At 44.7% G+C, this 19,702-nt stretch overlaps 1 protein-coding gene across 3 annotated transcripts in view; it reads right to left on the bottom strand.

Annotated features, from left to right (window-relative positions):
* Positions 1-517: 517 nt before the first annotated feature.
* The window catches only part of LOC143964434 (protocadherin-10-like), a 154,244-nt gene continuing 135,059 nt past the window's right edge, over positions 518-19,702 (bottom strand). For 2 of the 3 annotated variants that reach the window (XM_077474158.1, XM_077474159.1), the window contains exon 4: positions 518-1,561. In XM_077474158.1, the coding sequence (XP_077330284.1) occupies positions 1,308-1,561 (254 nt within the window). In that variant the 3' untranslated portion in view covers positions 518-1,307. The remainder of the gene's footprint in view (positions 1,562-19,702) is intronic. The other variant, XM_077474160.1, reaches the window with a different exon arrangement.

Here is a 19,702-nt window from a genome sequence, read left to right as displayed (position 1 = left end):
CCCTTAATTAGCTAAATCTCTGTGAAGCTCTCAGGTGGAATCTCTCGCTTGAGTTCTTCGTTTTGCACACTTGCTAACTGTAGTCATTATGAGTAGTTCATACTATTTTATATCATACAGATTGCATCAGCAAATGCTATAATAAACATATACTGGTGACTTATAGGGAGACAGGAGCTGATGCAACCCAAAAAGGCTTTATCTGTGACTAAAATATAACATTTTGGTGGTCTGCCCCTTTAACTGTCCAGTTACAATGCTGACTTTTTATGCATTTAATTAAAGAAGAACATGTCATATGAAGCAGATTTCCAGGAACCCACTCTGATATCAGCCATTATTATCTCCACATTGTAATGAGGAAAGACGAGTGACCTTATCATGTGGATCAGGATTTGATGCAGATCTCAGAGACATTTTTTTTAAGTTTGTTCATCTCTTTCTGCAGCTCTTGCATACCTCTATTAAAAAGCCTTTGAAATGTCGTCAGTTTTACACAGTAACTTTAAACATCACAGTGAGTGTAGTTTTCTTTAATACAAGTGTTAGTTTAAAAATAGCATATACATATATTTACACTTGTTTGGCGATTATTTGTGTTCCGTGTGAAGCAACAATGAATGCCTTTAGTTGATTATAGACTATATGTAAATATGATTTGGACATATACACACACCCTTCATTTGCTCTGCACAAACACACACGCTAGCCCAACAAAAAAATAAAATAATGTATATATTCACTGAATACATTCACATATTAACAATGAAAGACAGAACTGTCACTAAATGGAAATTGCCAAAGGCTGGAACTCAAAATGACATTTCAGAAAGGATGTCCCCTCATTCACTCTCCAGTCCTCAAGGAAGTTTTTCGCTTGACTGCAGATAGAGAAAATTGCTTTTTACACACAGGCGACTTTCATTCGCACCCACATTGAATCTGTTTTACCAAATGAAATTGCATCCTGTCCATTTACCCAACACACTGCTTCACTGTCATTTATTTTCATTGTCTCTGTGTACGTTTCTTTTGCGCCTTCATTACCTCACCAAGTGTACTTTCATTTCAAGTGTTACAGATTAATTTTAGATCTCCTTGTCCCATTGCACTTTATAGATCGGGACCTGTCACCATTTGTGTTTTCAGAATTATCGCACACAAACAGACGTCAGGTAGGTGAGTTGAGACGGTGTTCTTGGCATAGTAATGACAGTTTATTAACCGCTGAGGTCCCAGTTCTCCTCTAGAAGGTTGGCATTGGCTCTGTGGCTTACGCTTTGGAATGTCTTTGTTTTGAGCCCAGCTCATTTTAGGTCATTGTTGATGATCATATCATCGTGTACGTCACAACATGATGTGATTTTCCTTTTCTTTCCAAAGGTGGAAAAACTGTTTTTCTCTTCGTGATCCATATAGTGACCTTTGTTGGCTAATAGCGTCGGCGTCCCAGGAATATATACATTATGTTGATAGTCCAGGGATGGAACATGTTGTTGGAATGGTGCACCGTACTTGGGGCTCCAAACGCCATTTGATGTTGGAGGTGTCTTTTTTATGTCTGTGAATTAAAAAAAACAAATTTTGTTAAGTGTTTGTCTTCACTAACAAAAGGGAAAATTTGGGACTAGAGTTTAAGGAAAGATAGGTGATAGGTGAAGGGACATCAGTGATGCTTAAAACAACCAATCAAAATGGTATTTTTTACTAATGAACACTAGAAAACGCAAGCTAACACTTGATTGGTTGCAACAACCTTATAAGTATTTGCTAATACTATGACTGACTAACAGCAAGGTATTTTTTGCAAAGTATTACACTTTGCAAAAAACAGCTGTGGACTTCTACAAACTATAGTGGGAACTGTAAAATGATCTTTTTTGTGGCTCATTGTTTAGTACCACTGATATTGGAGCGGTGCCTGAGTACATCTATTTACTGCAGTTTCTGGTAAATTTTGTAATGGCCCGCAGGGGAAGAAACTGAATGTGAACGATCCAATTTTCTGTGTAAAGAACTTTGAAATATATTGGCTGCATGAATTAAACATATTATATTATATTAGTATAAAAAGGAAAAAAAGTATATACACTGTATATATCCAGAGTATATATATATATGTATATATATGTATATATATATATATATATATATATATATAAAACCAAAAGTATTGGGACACCTGCCTTTATACACACATGAACTTTAATGGCATCCCAGTCTTGTCTGTAGGGTTCAATATTGAATTGGCCCACCCTTTGCAGCTAAAACAGCTTCAACTCTTCTGGGAAGGCTGTACACAGGGTTTAGGAGTGTGTTTATGGGAATGTTTGACCATTCTTCCAGAAGCACATCTGTGAGATCAGGCACTGAAGTGGACAAGAAGGACTGGCAAGACATGGATGAGCGAGTTTGGAGTGGAGGAACTTGACTGGCCTGCACTACCCCAACCAGATAGAACACCTTTGGGAAGAAATAGAGCGGAGACTGCGATCCAGGCTATCTAGTCCACATCAGTGCCTGACTCACACAAATGCGCTCCTGGAAGATGGTCAAACATTCCCATAGACACACTCCTAAACCTTGTGGACAGCCTTCCCAGAAGAGCTGTTATAGCTGCAAAGGGTGGGCCAACTCAATATTGAACCCTACAAACTAAGAATGGGATGCCATTAAAGTTCATGTGCATGTAAAGGCAGGGGTCCCAATACTTTTGGTAAAATAGTATGTGTGTATATATATATATATATATATATATATATATATATATATATATATATATATATACATTGCAAACATATTTTTGAATGCCTGTACTAAAACTAATACATCTCTATTTATATATATATATTACTGTTTTATCCTATTGTATCACAATAAATTTAAGTTTTATGAATTTTATTCTACACAGCTAAACATTTAAATTGCTTCATTACATATTTTTTTAACGACAATATATACTCTTATACCAGAGGTTCACAAACTTTTTTGGCCTATGGGTCCCTATTCCAAAAAGAAAGAAAAAACTTACTCAGTGTCCCCCTGGAAATCTACCTTCTATAAGTGAACAAACAGAAAGATGCAGTGCCAAATGTGCATTCTTTATATAACTAAATTTCTATCTACATCCTACAAGAAAGATTCCTCCACTCCTCTCTGCACAAAACAAGTCCCAGCAGCTTTTGCAAACCTACACTCTAGCAGACTTGAGTTCTGACGTCATCAAGCCCAGAGCAGCATCCATAGCCCTGCTCTGGACAGGGGGATGCCAGAAACAGTGGTGCTCCTCCACAGTGGATTGTGGAGGAGCACCATTTTTGCTGGGGTTGCAAAGTTTTAAATATAAGGGTTTCCCCTCTCCCCTGGACAAAACAAGCACTCAACCCCTGCAGTGTGGACACAGCCCCACTGCAAAGAATATATTTTTTTTCTGCCCGGAGTTGGACTTTATGATCGGTGGACTTGACCATTGACCGGTTATAACTTGCATTTTGTGTGTTTCTTTGGAAAATAAAGTAATCACTACAACTTTAACTCTATGCTACAAACAAAAGAATGTACAAACATTTTTTCAAAATGTTTTTTATGCTGTTTTTATGCTTCCATCACCCCCATATTTTTATTCAATGCCCCTCAATTGCCCCTCAAGGCTACTTCTGCGAGAAATATAAATGTATGAACTGGTAAATACATCTTGTGTTTCCCAAGGTATAAAATTATCATTAGCCACAGTAGGCCTGTTATCATAGGCTGCATAGGCAAATCAGCTTTTTTAATGTTATCAACCACATATTTTTAACTCACCACCAATAGAAAAACATTTGTTTCATATAAGCTTATTTACACAATATTCTAATCTAATAAATCAAGAAAATATTCTAAATAGATGATTCTAGCAGAACGATGCTGCTCTAGGCAGCAAAGGTTGTGTGCCTCTAAGGTCCACTGATGGAAACCTGACTCTGAAGTTCTCAAATTTACCCAATCCTAGTTAGGAACGTCTTAGCCCTTGTATACACGGTCGGACATTCCGACGGAAAATGTCCACTTGGACCGTGTTGTCGGATAATCCGACCGTGTGTGGGCTCCATCGGACTGTTTCCGTCGGAATATCCGACCGACAAAGTTTTAGAGCCGGGCTATAAAATTTTCCGACAACATGATCCGATCAGACTTTGTCCGATCGTTTGTAGAGAATTCTGATTGGACAAAGTGCCCCGCATGCTCAGATCAAATTCCTAGACTAAAGCTATTGGCTACAAGCCTGAACGTAGTCCCGTCGTAGCGCAATAACGTCATCACGTTCTGAACTATCAGATTTTCTGACAACTTTGTCCGACCGTGTGTATGCAACACCAGTTTCAGACAAAATCTGTCTGACAAAATCAGACGGATTTGGTTGTCGGAATGTCCGACTGTGTGCACAAGGGCTTACACAGACCAATGCAAATGGTGATAGGTGATAGGTGCTAGGCAGATAGAAAGGCTGTAGTTAGGGATGAGCCGAACACCCCACTGTTCGGTTCGCACCAGAACCTGCGAACAGACCTAAACTTCGTGTGAACTTTAGAACCCAATTAAAGTCTATGGGACTCGAACGTTCACAATCTAAAGTGCTAATTTTAAAGGGTAATATGCAAGTTACTGTCCTAAAAAGTGTTTGGGGACCTGGGTCCTGCCCCAGGGGACATGGATCAATGCAAAAAAAAGTTTTAAAAACACTTTAGCACTTTAGATTTCTCCCATAGATTTGTATAGGGTGTTCCGGCTTTTTGAATTTGCTGCGAACAGCCCAAATTGTTCACTGTTCGCTGAACAGGCGAACAGGCAATGTTCGAGTACAACATGAGTTCGACTCGAACTCGAAGCTCATCCCTAGCTGTAGTAAAGAACACAGGCTGTTGGGAGTCAGGACTAAGGAGTAGCTACTGGTACAGACTCAGTGACTTTCCTTTCATCGTACCAATTTGTGGAAAGGCAGAGCCAAATCTGATCTTAGGAAAGTGAGAGATGGAGGATAGATCAGTCTGCCGAGAACTGACCCAGGGAAAGCAAGACCTATAGAAGCTTTGTCAGAAAATGTATTCCATGGCCCAATTGCAGAGAAATAGTCCCATTATTTTTGAAATTGAATGTATTGTAATGCATATGGATGCAAAAAAATATGTTGGCAGCTGCTGTTTGGAACCTGAAGCATTTTTAAGGTTGCTTTATTACACCCACGCACTCCCAATTAGGTGCACGGGAAATAGTGCCCATTGCAAGCGTTGAAATTGCACTCTGGCCAAACATCTGACATCCCAGTTCTGCCACACCCAGACACTAGCAAACACACTAGAGCTGCCGAGCCTGTAAGTTTTGGTGTAGAATAGGAACAACACAATATACAGAATAATGCAGTGTGGAAAATAACACATACATTCTATACAGGTGTATGGAATGAGGTAGAGTAGAAAAGGAAAAGGAAAAGCGTAGCAAAATCAAAGCGCCATAGCGGAATAGGAAAGGTAAACCATGGCATATGGAATAAGGTGGTGTGAAAAAGGGAACATATAGCATGGCATATGGATGGGGCTATTCTGGAATAGGGAACATACAGCATGGCATATGGGAAGAAGTTGTGTGGAATAGGGAATGTACAGCTTTGCATAAGGAATGGGGTGGGGTGGAATAGGGAACATATAACTTGGCATAATAAATGAGCTGGTGTGGAATAGGGAACTTACATCATGACATACAGAATGGGTAGGTGTTGAATAGGGGATGTACAGCATAGCATATTGGATAAGGTGGTGTGGAATAGGGAATGTACAGCATGACATATGGAATGAGGTAGTGCAGAACAGGAAATTTACAGCATGTCATATGGAATGAGATGGTGTGGAATTGGGTACATAAAGCATGGTATATTGTATGAGCTGGAACGGAATAGGTATATAAACATACAGCATGCCATATGTGATGAGGCAGTGTGTAATCCTGAACATACAGAATAGCATATGGAATGAAGTTGTGTGGAATAGGGAACGTACAGCACTACATATGGGATAAGGCTGTGTTTAATCGGGAATGTGGCATATGAAATGAGGTGTTGTGGAAAAGGGAATGTACAACATTGTATATGAAATGAGCAAGTGAAGAATAGGAAACAAACTACATGGCAAAAAAAGCAAGTAGTGTAACTTTCTCTGCCCCAATTCTTTATTTCACAACAGAGATCGGTTGCACTGACTGTTGCTGCAATTCCTTGCTCATCTGAAAGAGACATAGTTTGACTAAAGGGGCACATACTACTACTGTATCTGAGTGGCCCCTTCAAGTGGCACCCAGGGCACTTGCCCTGTTTGCCATACCCTAGATATGCCACTGCTCACTACCAATACATATACTGTATACAGCCAGTACCTGTGTCTTCTGAAAAAAAAGGCCTGCGTGTATGTAGATAGATAGATAGATAGATAGATAGATAGATAGATAGATAGATAGATAGAACATTACGTATATAGATACAAATATAAAAATAAATGCTGCGTTGCTTATAGTTAGGGATGAGCCGAACACCCCCCGGTTCGGTTCGCACCAGAACTTTCGAACGGACCCCAAATTCGTACGAACGTTAGAACCCCATTGAAGTCTATGGGACTCGAACGTTCGAAATTAAAAGTGCTAATTTTAACTGCTAATATGCAAGATACTGTCCTAAAAAGGGTTTGGGGACCTGGCTCCTGCCCCAGGGGACATGGGTCAATGCAAAAAAAAGTTTTAAAAACAACCGTTGTGGCGGGAGCACTGATTTTAATGACAATTAAAGTGAAAAAAAAGTGGAATATTCCTTTAAATATCGTGCCTGGGGGGTGTCTATAGTATGCCTGTGAAGTGCCACGTGTTTCCCGTGTTTAGAACAGTCCCTGCACAAAATGACATTTAACGGAAATAACGTCATTTAAAACTGCTTGCGGTTTTAATGTTATATCTGGTTCCTGCAATATGGTTGAAAATCATTGAGAAAAATGGCATGGGTAGCCCTCCCTGCCCATTACCAGCCCCTTTGGGTCTTGTACGCATATTAAGAGGAACCCCGTACCCATATTAAAAAAAGGAAATACGTGTGGCCCCCAGGCCCTATATACTCAGAACAGCAGTATACAGGTGGTGCAAACAAGACAGGGACTGTGTAGATTTGTTGTGTTAAGTTGAATCTGTTTGTAATTTTCAACTGGTACATTTTTAAAGTGTAGCTCCAGTCAAAAAAACTATTTTTAAGCTTTTTGGAAAACATAGGGAAGGGTTATCACCCCTGTATAATTTGTTTTGCCGTCCGTCTTTTTTCATCTCACTTGCTGTTGTCTCCTTCCGTTTGCAAGTAGGAGATGTTTGTAAGTTGGATGTTTGAAAGTAGGGGCCTGCCCTATATGCTCTGCAGAAATGGCGGAACAAGGTGTTGGTTTTGCCACAACATTGTAAGCCCTCAAAGTGACTCTTGGTGGGCGCTGGAGCGCCCTGCTGTGAACGATTATATCAAGAATTGTAATTACATGCCATTGTTGAACAGTGGTAGAAAAATTGACCTTTGGTGGTTGTGGTGCTGGTGCCACAACACTATAAGTCCTCACAGTTACTCTGGGTGGGCACATGAACAGGCCCTCCTGTGAAATATTATATCAAGAATTGTAATTACATGTCCCTGTTAAACAGGGGCTGAAAAATTGGGCCTTAGGCACTGGTGCTGGTGCCACGACACTGCAATCTCTCCCATATACTCTAGTTGTAGTGCAGGAATGAGCCCTGCTGCAAAGCATTGCATAAAATTTTTTAATTAAATGCCCCTGTTAAACAGGGGCAGAAAAATTGGGCCTTAGGCACTGGTGCTGGTGCCACGACACTGCAACCTCTCCCATATACTCTTGTTTTAGTGCAGGAATTAGCCCTGCTGCAAAGCATTGCATCAAAAATTGTAATTAAACACCCCTGTTAAACAGGGGCAGAAATATTGGGCTGATGGCATCACCCAGAACCAAAAATGTTCTTCCAACATATCAGCGGATGAGGAAGAGGATAGACAATCAACATAACAGGACAGTCACTCAGCATCAGCATAGGCAGTCTTGAAGGGATGTGATATTTCAAAAAAAATTATTTGGTTACATCACCTTCAGGTGCTTGGTAGCTGTGGGTGATCCAAGACTGATTCATCTTGATGAAGGTCAGTCGATCAACTGATTCGGTGGACAGGCGCAACCTGTGATCGGTAACAAACCACCAGCAGCACTGAAGGTGCGTTCCGAAAGAACGCTGGATGCAGGACAGGCCAGTAGCTCAACTGCATACTGTGCAAGCTCTGGCCAGTGATCCATCCTCAAGACCCAGTAAGCCAGAGGATTTTCGGTGGGAAAGGTGTCCAAGTCTGACCTTGCCCCTAGGTATTCCTGCACTATGTAAATCAGACGCTGGCGATGGTTGCTGGAACCGATCATACCTTGGGGCTGCGGACTAAAAAATTGTCTGAAAGCATCGGTCAGACGGCCACCTTCTCCACCGCTCCTTCTGACCGATGCCTCAGCAACACGTTGTCCAGGACCAGGAGTTTGTAACCTCCCAGTCTCTGGGAACGCATTGCACAGACCTTTCTGCAAGGCCTCCCGGAGATGTCTCATCCTCTGCTCCCTCTGCGACGGCAAGATAAGGTCGGCAACCTTACCCTTGTACCGTGGATCAAGGAGAGTGGCCAGCCAGTAATGGTCCCTCTCCTTGATCCGAAGAATACGAGGATCCTTCCGCAGGCTTTGCAGGATCAGGGAGGCCATGCAGCGTAGGTTAGCTGAGGCATTCGGTCCGGAGTCCTCTGGGTCACTAAGGACAACATGATCCGCAGCTACCTCCTCCCAGCCACGTACAAGTCTACAGGTTTCTTGGGACTGTAAATCATCCCTACAAGACTGCTGCTGCTGATGCTGAGTGAGAGCCTCCACCTCCATGCTGACACAATCATCCTCCTCCTCCTCTTCCTGTGTGATGGGTGGGACAGCAGAAACACTGGATGAAGGGGGCCTTGAGAGGCAAGGAAGTCCTCCTCTTCCTGCCTCTGTTCTGCCTCAAGTTCCCTGTCCATTATTCCACGCAGCGTATGCTCCAAGAGGTGGACAAAAGGTACAGTGTCACTGATGCATGCACTGTCACTGCTCACCATCCTTGTGGCCTCCTCAAACGGTGACAGGACAGTGCTTGCATCCCTGATCATGCCCCACTGGCGTGGTGAGAAAAAACCGAGCTCCCCTGACCCTGTTCTGGTGCCATAGTCGCACAGGTACTCATTGATGGCCCTCTGCTGCGTGTGCAGCCGCTGCAGCATGGCCAACGTTGAGTTCCACCTGGTGGGCATGTCACATATAAGGCGGTTCTTGGGCAGGTTCAACTCCTTTTGGAGCTCAGCCAGCCGAGCACAGGCATTAAATGATCGGCGGAAATGCACACAGAATTTCCTGGCCTGCTTCAGGACATCCTGTAAGCCCGGGTACCTGCCCAAGAACCGCTGCACCACCAGGTTAAGGACGTGAGCCACACAGGGCACATGGGTCAGTTGTCCCTGTCGGAGGGCAGAGAGGAGGTTGGTGCCATTTTCGCAAACCACCATTCCTGGCTTAAGCTGGCGTTGCGTCAACCACCTCTCGGCCTGCCCCTGCAGAGCTGACAAAACATCCGCCCAAGTGTGGCTCCTGTCCCCCAAACAAACCAGCGCAAGCACGGCATGGCATTGTTTTGCCTGCGTACTTGCGTAGCCCCTGGAACGCCTACGGAGCACCGCTGGTTCTGAGGACAAAGCACTGGAAGAGGCCATGGAGGAAGAAGAAGAGGAGGGGGTGGAGGACAGAGGTGTGTCACAACAAATAGTAGCATTTTGGAGGCGTGGTGGCGGAACAACCTCCAACACTACTGCATCTTGTCCTACATCCTTCCCAGCTGCCAGAAGAGTGACCCAATGGGCCGTGAAAGACAGGTAACGTCCCTGTCCATGCCTGCTGAACCATGAGTCAGCGGTAATATGCACCTTACCGCTGACCGCCCTGTTTAGCGAGGCAAGGACCTTGCCTTCCACAAGCCGGTAGAGAGCCGGAATCGCCTTCCGTGAGAAAAAGTGGTGTTTGGGGACCTGTCACTGAGGAACCGCACATTGTACAAACTCACGGAAGGGGGCCGAGTCTACCAACTGAAAAGGCAGCAGTTGAAGTGCTAGCAATTTAGCCAAGCTAGCATTCAACCGCTGGGCATGTGGATGGCTGGGTGAACTTCTTTCGCCGGTCCAGCAGCTGGGGCAGGGACATTTGCCTGCTATAATCGGACGTGGGTGTACTGCTAGCAGAGTGCCCGGAAGCACTTGGCTGTGACACACCTAATTGTACACCTTCATTCCTCTCAGAGCAGGTTTCAGAGAGGACTGAAGGTCTAATGGCGTTGGAGATCCCAGCTGATGAGGAGCAAGGAGAGGTCCGCTTTGTTCTTTGGTGTGGGTCTTTGAGGTACGCTTGCCAACGAGCTGCATGGCAGGTCAACATATGTCTGGTCAAGCATGTGGTGCCCAAGCGGCTGATGTTTTGGCCACGCGAAATACGCTTGAGACATATGTTGCAAATAGCAGCGGTGCGATCTGATGCACTCGTCTCAAAAAAGGCGCACACCAAAGGACTTTTAGAATAACGCTCAGAGGCATCGCCCTGCACAGGCGGAGCTCTGCGGTGTGATTCAGTCGGTGTGCTGCCCCTAAGCTCATTGGACATGTGCCTCCTCCTCCTCCCTCCTACCAGACACCCACGTGGAGTCAGTGCCCTCATCATCCCCTCCCTCTTCATCGCTGGAGCAAACTTGGCAGTATGCTGCAGCTTGTGGAACATGACTGCCAGATTGCTGTCCTTCTTGAGCATCCCCTCTTTCTGCATTCATGCTACTGCCTTCCTCTATCTGAGTATCATCATCAGAGCCTACAAAATACTGGGCATCCTCCTGGAGCATGTACCCAACACTGTGCTCAAAGAGTTCAGGAGACTCCTCAGGAGGACGTGGTGGGTCTAGGGAAGGAGTCACTGATGATGACATTGAGAGCAGGGAAGACGATGCGTTGGCAGCTGCTTTGCTAGTACCCTGAGCCTGGGTGAGAGACGATGAGGAGGATGAAGAGGGCTTGGTCATCCACTCTACCAAGTCGTTGGCATGTTGTGGCTCAACATGTCCAGCTGCCGAAAAGAAGGACAAGCATGTACCATGGCCACATGCTGATGATAACGATGCACCGCGTCCACGACCAGCACTGTTGTCTCCAGACACAGAGCCTGCTTGCCCTCTTTTATCGGCTCGCGCCTGTCTGCCTCTCCTTGCTGGCCTTCCAGCCATGGTAATGGCCTGAAGGGAGTTGGGAAAACCAGCAATTGGGTAGTGTATATTGTGCTGGAGGCACACACAACTTTCCCTAACTCCTGCAGATGGCAGATGGCTCAATTAGAGAAGAGCTATGTAGGTGGATATAGCGATGTATACTGGGTTCAGAGCACGCAGACAGCACGCACAATCTCATACCACTGACTGCAAGCTCTATTTAAAACGAGCAAGATAGTTAGCTATATAAGTGGATATAGCGGTGTATACTGGGTTCAGAGCACGCAGACAGCACGCACAATCTCCTACCACTGACTGCAAGCTCTATTTAAAACGAGCAAGATAGTTAGCTATATAGGTGGATATAGCGGTGTATACTGGGTTCAGAGCATGCAGACAGCACGCACAATCTCCTACCACTGACTGCAAGCTCTATTTAAAACAAGCAAGATAGCTAGCTATATAGGTGGATATAGCGGTGTATACTGGGTTCAGAACACGCAGACAGCACGCACAATCTCCTACCACTGACTGCAAGCTCTATATAAAACGAGCAAGATATCTAGCTATATAGATGGATATAGCGGTGTATACTGGGTTCAGAGCACGCAGACAGCACACACAATCTCCTACCACTGACTGCAAGCTCTATTTAAAACGAGCAAGATAGTTAGCTATATAGGTGGATATAGCGGTGTATACTGGGTTCAGAGCACGCAGACAGCACGCACAATCTCCTACCACTGACTGCAAGCTCTATTTAAAACGAGCAAGATAGTTAGCTATATAGGTGGATATAGCAGTGTATACTGGGTTCAGAGCATGCAGACAGCACGCACAATCTCCTACCACTGACTGCAAGCTCTATTTAAAACGAGCAAGATAGCTAGCTGTATAGATGGATATAGCGGTGTATACTGGGTTCAGAGCACGCAGACAGCATGCACAATCTCCTACCACTGACTGCAAGCTCTATTTAAAATGAGCAAGATAGCTAGCTATATAGATGGATATAGCGGTGTATACTGGGTTCAGAGCACGCAGACAGCACGCACAATCTCCTAACACTGACTGCAAGCTCTATTTAAAACGAGCAAGATAGTTAGCTATATAGGTGGATATTTTTTTAATGGTTATCTGCTACCGAACATACAAATTTTTCATTACAAATCAAATATCAGTTAACATACACTTTGCAATTTAACAGATAATAAACTATACAAACAAAAGGGAAAAACAACTTACATGTCATCTTCCCCCTCCTCCTCCCCAGAAGAAAAATTTATAAGTAGAGCATCACCCCTACTGCTAGGCCCTTCTGGTGGCCCAGGATCCACCTCAGGTAACGGGGCCCTTTTTTTCTTCTTCTTCCCCTGCTTTTTCCTAATCGTGACCCAAGCCACTTCACCTTCCTCATCCGATACTTCTTTTGGGCGTTTCTGAGCCCCCTTAACCGAGACTTCCATCTCCTCCTCCCCAGACCTGTCATCCCCAGCCGAAGAATCAGATGAGGAGACAGTGACCAGACGTCTGCCCGGCCTACATCTCCGAGGAAGGGGAGTGGGAGCAGTAACCTGGGAAACAGAACCCTGTGCCCCCCCCTTATCCAAAAAGGGAGGCCCAACTACCTCCACCTGACCAATATCTGGACCGGGCACCTGAACTTCAGTGACAGGGGCCTGGGCAACATCTGCATGCCGTACCCCCTTTTCTCTTTGAGGGACCCTACTTGCCTTTTGGGTTCGAGGTGCACCCTGTGGCTCCGCCGTAGGAGCGCTTCCCTGCCTTTCCCCTCCAGAACTCTGCCCAGCAGGAGGAGGTGCACTATCCCCTCCTGGCCCACCACCTGCTGCAGCTTCACCCCTGTAGGCTCTGGGGCATCTGCTAAAGGGATGCCCCATTTGACCGCAAAGGTTGCAGCAGATCAACCCACACGTGTCACCTGAGTGTCCAAACTTATTGCACTTAGTGCAGCGCACAACTGTGCAATCTGCACTCATGTGGGTTGGACACCCACACCTGAAACACCTACGGGGCTGGCCTGGGTAGAACACCAGGATTCTATCTCGTCCCAGGAAAGCACTTCCTGGGACATGTGCAACCGTGTTGCCAGATCTTCTCAAACGAATCCTGGTGTTCCATGCTCCAGTCCATACCCCACGCTCGTCTAAGCATTTATTTAGAGGACACTGCAACTGGCCGTGTCTCCCCAGCCAAGTTGCTATGTCCTCCGGGGGCAGGCTCTCGTTCCTTACTAACACCGTCAGGTTTTTAATCTCCTCCTGCCTACTCAAAGGAATCAGGCGGAACCCTTTCCAGGGATCAGCCCCTTTAACCAACCCAAAAGCGGTTATAAAACGCTCCATAGTCACAGCGTTGGTGAAACTGACATCAAAGTCAGGGGTGCCAGCTGGGTGGATCACAGCAAATAGCTCAGCCACCCTGAACCCCAACGCCAGGACCATGTCAACCACTTGGCCCCTCGTGGGGCACTGACCTTCACCCTCCCATCTCAGCTGGACCACATTCCTACGCTTGCGCTCCGGACCACCTGTCCCCCTAGACCAAGTACTGGCCCCAGGGGTCTGACCAGCCGGGGGTACCCGAAAGTTACTGGCCCCAAACTGGTGGTACAGGTGGTCCAGAGGCACACTGGACCCAGCCACATTGGCGTAGGAACGCCTTTCACCAAGTGCCGTCAGCAACTTTACCTCCGGTGTCCCCCTTAGTACGGGTCCCGGAGGAGGAGCCTCTGCCACAGACACTGGGGGTACAACATGAGAAGCAGCCCCCCCACTCACGGCATGGGAAGTCACACTCCCCACATCGTTTACCCCAGCCTGAACTTTAGGATAGGTCTCATCCTCAGAGCTATAAAGCAAAGCCTCCCAGGCTTCCTGCCACTCCACCTCCATATGGGCCCCGCAGGAATCCACTGACACTTGGCTCGGCCCTGATTGAGAACCCTCCAAGCCGCGAATGAACGTCATTGCAGGGTTCTCACCATCAAGCTCGCCCATTGGGCAGTCACCCCAGGCCGTAGCTTGTTCTGGCACTATACAATTAGACATTTCAACATTACTGTTACTGTTACTGTTTACACTCTCTTGACCAGAAAGCAGACCGGAAGTCCTTTGAAAACGACCCTCGGGGTCAACTTCCGGACCCGCCACCGTCACTTCAGGCCGCGGGCTATTCTCGCCATGAACCAGCTCGCGCACCGGAAGTGCGTCATCACCCCTTCCCGCGCTACTATTGACCTCGCGGTCAGTAGCACCACCCCTCCTCCCGCGGGAAGACGGCGTTCTCTTATTCACGGCCGCCATTCCCGAACTGTCAGATGCCATGCCGCCGGCCGACACTGCACCGCTGCCCACAGCGGCAGCCAAGCTGGCTTGACTCTCATATACCCTAGTCCCCTTACCCTGAGACCGGCTTGCAGCAGTGGCAGCCGACAACGCAACTGACGGCGTGCCCTGCTTGCAACCACCGGCTGGGATCACTGGGGACTGTACAGGTAAGTCCATTTTTCCTTTGCTTACTATCCTAGCAAGCTGCACCACTGGTATCTTCTTAACAACACTCCTGTCTTTAATGTCCTTTTGCTGCCTCCTTCCCACTTCACCGGTCTAACCTGCCCTCTGGGGACACAGCCTCATTCATAGGCTGGCAACCCTTAGGCTTACCTGACCCCTCTGCAGGATTAGTGGAGTTAGCAGGGCTAGCAGTCTTTTCACCAGGAATGCTCTTCACATTTTCAGCCTTCACAGCACTCTCTCTCTCCAAAACTGTTTCTTTACACACCGCTGGCTTTCTTTCCACCACAGTCTTTCCCTCTGGTTTGTCACTGGCCACCTTTCTTTCCACCGCACTTTCCTTTTCTTCATGGCTGGCTTCCACAGAGGGACCCGCCATTTCCTCCTCCTGCGTTGTGTTCGGGGCTGGATACAGTCTACGGCGTCTCCCTGCCTGGGTCCCCTCGTCACACGCAATTCTCATCGCTTTGTCCACGTTAGATAGAAAGTCTTTCTCACCAGAAGCACTGTCAATCAGGTTGGATAACAGCTCACCCAATATGTTGCACTGCTTCTTCAATCCGTCTATCACCGTCTTATACTCCTGTCTCTTTACAACGCCTGATCTGTCTCTCCGGTTCCTTAGCTCCGCCAGGACCTTCATTTTCTCGCAGTAGCTGCGGGAAGCCTTTACAATTAAGCTTTTAGCTTTCTTTCTTCTGTCTGCAGATTTCTCCACATCCTCTCCTGGCTGTCTCAGAGACCAATCTGCAAGATCCAGCTGGTTCTCCAAAAACAACCTCTCCTCCTTGACGAGCTCCAGGAGCTTAGGGGCTCCACGTCCTTCATTAGGCTGAGAAACAGGCACCTGGCCTGGGCTGACTGAAGTCATCAGCTCCCTCTCTTTCTCCACCTCTCTGGAAGTCCTCAGAGATCAGAGCACGCAGCCAGCAAGCACAAGCTCCTAACACTGACTGAAAGCTCTATTTAAAACGAGCAAGATAGCTAGCTATATAGATGGATATAGCGGTGTATACTGGGTTCAGAGCACGCAGACAGCACGCACAATCTCCTACCACTGACTGCAAGCTCTATTTAAAACGAGCAAGATAGCTAGCTATATAGATGGATATAGCGGTGTATACTGGGTTCAGAGCACGCAGACAGCACGCACAATCTCCTACCACTGACTGCAAGCTCTATTTAAAACGAGCAAGATAGCTAGCTATATAGGTGGATATAGCGGTGTATACTGGGTTCAGAGCACGCAGACTGCACGCACAATCTCCTACCACTGACTGCAAGCTCTATTAAAAAAGAGAAATATAGCTAGCTATATAGGTGAATATAGCGGTGTATACTGCGGTCAGGGCACGCAGACAACAACCACTACAGAAGAGCAAGAACGAAAAATCGGCCGATAACGATCGGTGTATACTGTGTTGAAGGTACACAGAACACCCACTAACTCCTACAGACGCCAACACACTACACAAGGCCGCCGCGCTGGTGGCCTTATATAGTGTGGGGCGTGTACTAGCTTGAGCTATGATTGTACTATGGCGTGTACTAGCTTGAGCTATGATTGGCCACAGGCATCTTGCCTGTGGCCAATCATGGCTCTCCTCGCTGCCGGCGCTGTGATTGGCCAAGCATGCGGGGTCACAGTGCATGCTTGGCCAATCATGAGCCAGCAATGCACTGCGATGGCGCAGTGCATTGTGGGCCGTGAGCGCCACAAGAATTTGGGGCGAACGGCCCATAATGTCCGAACAGGCGAACAGCCGATGTTCGAGTCGAACGTATGTTCGACACGAACACGAAGCTCATCCCTACTTATAGTGTTATACAATAAGTATGTGGTCTATATATAATATAACTATTAGTGCATTATACAAATCCAGTAGTGGTGTGCAAATTCAACATATGCAAACTAAAAGAAAACCAATTTTTACAATTAGTAAATACAAATTCAATAATCCTATACGTATTGGAAAGTGGTCTATATTTCTTAAATAATATAGTAAACAGTATATAAAGGTAGTCTCTCGCATTTTTTTCTTTGCCCGTCACCTCTTGTGCTCAAAATAGACTTTTGTGTCCGCTAACAGTGTTACTCTGTCATCACAGAACGCTCACCTTCCTTATACTTGTGCCTCAGCATATATCAGTGATGGCGAACCTTGGCACCCCAGATGTTTTGGAACTACATTTCCCATGATGCTCTACTACAATGCAAGGTGCCAAAGCATCAGTGGAAATGTAGTTCCAAAACATCTGGGGTGCCAAGGTTCGCCATCACTGGCATATATCATGAATCCCCCCAATGTATGGATCCTCCTATCGTCCCTGTCCACTAGGGACCCTCTTGGTAGAATTTCCCTCTGTTAAGATCTATTTGGTGGGTATGTTCTCCTTTAAGATGCTCGTCTGTATATATTCCAGGGTTAACCTCAACCAGGGTATAGGAACATGCAGGAAGAACCTACCATAGTGTGATAATGTTTAAAACAATGAATTTATTAAAGTTAAAACCCACACTTACAATAAAACTACTCGGAAATAGACATAAAACCATGAATACCGGACATATACTTTCACTTACATCTCGTGTGCCCTATGGGTTATGTCACCGTCACCTGACTTCCTCAGGGCTGAGGAGTTCAGCCCTGAGGAAGTCTTGTGATGGTGACGTAATGCATGTCCTATGGGACAGTGTCCTATGCATTACGTTACCCTCACGTGACTTCCTCAGGGCTATTTTGAGCACAAGAGGTGACCGACAAAGAAAGAACACAAGAGACTGTCTTTATATAGTCTTTACTATATTTTTGAAGAAATGTAGACCACTTTCCAAAATGTATAGGAATATTAAATTTGTGTTTGCATATGTTGAATTTGTGCACCACTACTGGATTTGTATAATGCACTATTATCTATATTATATATATAGACTGCACATTTATTGTAAAGCCCTATAAGCAGTGCAGCACTTATGCACCATTCATGTTTATATTTGTGTACACTCTATAGTTGTGGGAACAATACAGGTGTTTGCAGCAGCTAAATTATAATTATTTATTTACTTAATAAGGGTGATAGCGCGGGAGTACTACCTATATTTTTTATTAGGTATTTAGTACATTGAGCTGTATATAAGTTTCAGACTAGGTTTTAAAATATATTAACCATCATGCCTCTTACTATTTTCAGCAGAAAGGTTGTTTGTATGTCACGGGAAGGGAATTGAAAATTTACATGTGTTAGTTAAGCAATTATGAGGCAATTATTACAAGATATGATTAGAACTACAGAAAGCCCAGTGATAATACAATCATTAATTATCCACAGGAATGTAATAGGTAACATGTTTACTCTGAGGCTGATTTAATTTTCTAAGGGAAGCTGATCTAAATTAAGAAAGGCTATCCAAATTAAAATTGTTTACATTAGAAAAAGAAGTCAGAGAGGCAATATAATTACTTATTGCAAGTACAGTACATGCAGGACTAATCTAAGCAACTTTCACTAAGACATGAATAATATCAGGGTCACTTCATGGGATTAAAAAGAGAATATTTAAGCAAATTCAGAATAAAAGGCTCTGGGAACAGTAAAAGCAGTCAGCCATGAAATGTACTCTCTGTATAGGCAGCCTTCGCAAGTTGTGCCTAATATAATCATCAATTTTTAAAAAGGTGCAATAATACAGTTATTTAAAAAGTCATATGTGCACCAAACTATGATAGAGAGGAAGCAAACTTAAAGGAACTTTATATGTTATTATAACATTTAGTGTAAGATTTTTTTTTTATTTCATCTTATATATTGCGAAAAATCTAATAAATGGTGCTGCGCTCCCTTAAACCAATAAACTAGATAAATTATTCCATAAAGTGCTAACCAATAAATAAATAAACTATCTGTGAATAAATTCTGATTCCCGAGACAAATCGTGATCAGTGATTAAAGTGACTAGTGCGATCTTATGATGTAACGATGTGTTGTCAAAGGCTACCTTTAATGAAAACTGCATGTTAAAACGTTCAGTAGACCCAGAGCTACTGGCAGCTAAACTGGTTCCCAGATCTTGATTTGTTTTGGAAAAGTCAAGCTTGTTCTATCTCTTCCCATCTCCTGAGTCACCCTATTGATGCCTTATTGAGATACATGACTTGACTGGCAAATGGGGGCATCAACGACATGCAGTGAAACATGCATTTTACTGTGCAGTGCCACAACACAAGATAATGCACATATTAAGGTGCACTAGTGTGCCATTCATTTTTAATGTCACCCCAAACACATCCCCAAAGTGCAAAAAGTTGTGCTGCATGCAAAATCAATTGGTTGCCTTTTTTTTTTTTTTTGCACTGAATGATTCACTATCATTAAGTTTGGTTTTATTATTTTACTTACTCGCATTTATCACTATCACTGTACGGTTGTATGCGATTTTCCTTTTGCTGATGCAATTTTATATGTTTGTATTTACACTTAGTGAGATAATTTATTTATTTGCATTCATCACTATCACTGTGTGATTTTATGCGATTTTGCTTTGGTTTATGCGATTTTATATATGTTTTTTTTATTTTTGCACATATATATTCGTTTGGAATGTTTTTTTGCACTAGTCACTTTAATCACTGATCACGATTTGTCTCGGGAATCAGAATTTATTCACAGATAGTTTATTTATTTATTGGTTAGCACTTTATGGAATAATTTATCTAGTTTATTGGTTTAAGGGAGCGCAGCACCATTTATTTGATATTTCGCTATATGTTTCAGTGGTAGGGTTTATACCTCTGTCTGTGTTT

Source organism: Lithobates pipiens, unplaced genomic scaffold (genome assembly GCF_037356315.1).
Source record: "Lithobates pipiens isolate NorthernLeopardFrog02 unplaced genomic scaffold, aLitPip1_a1.2 Scaffold_8, whole genome shotgun sequence".
NCBI lineage: Eukaryota > Metazoa > Chordata > Amphibia > Anura > Ranidae > Lithobates > Lithobates pipiens.
This window is presented reverse-complemented; position numbering and strand designations above follow the sequence as displayed.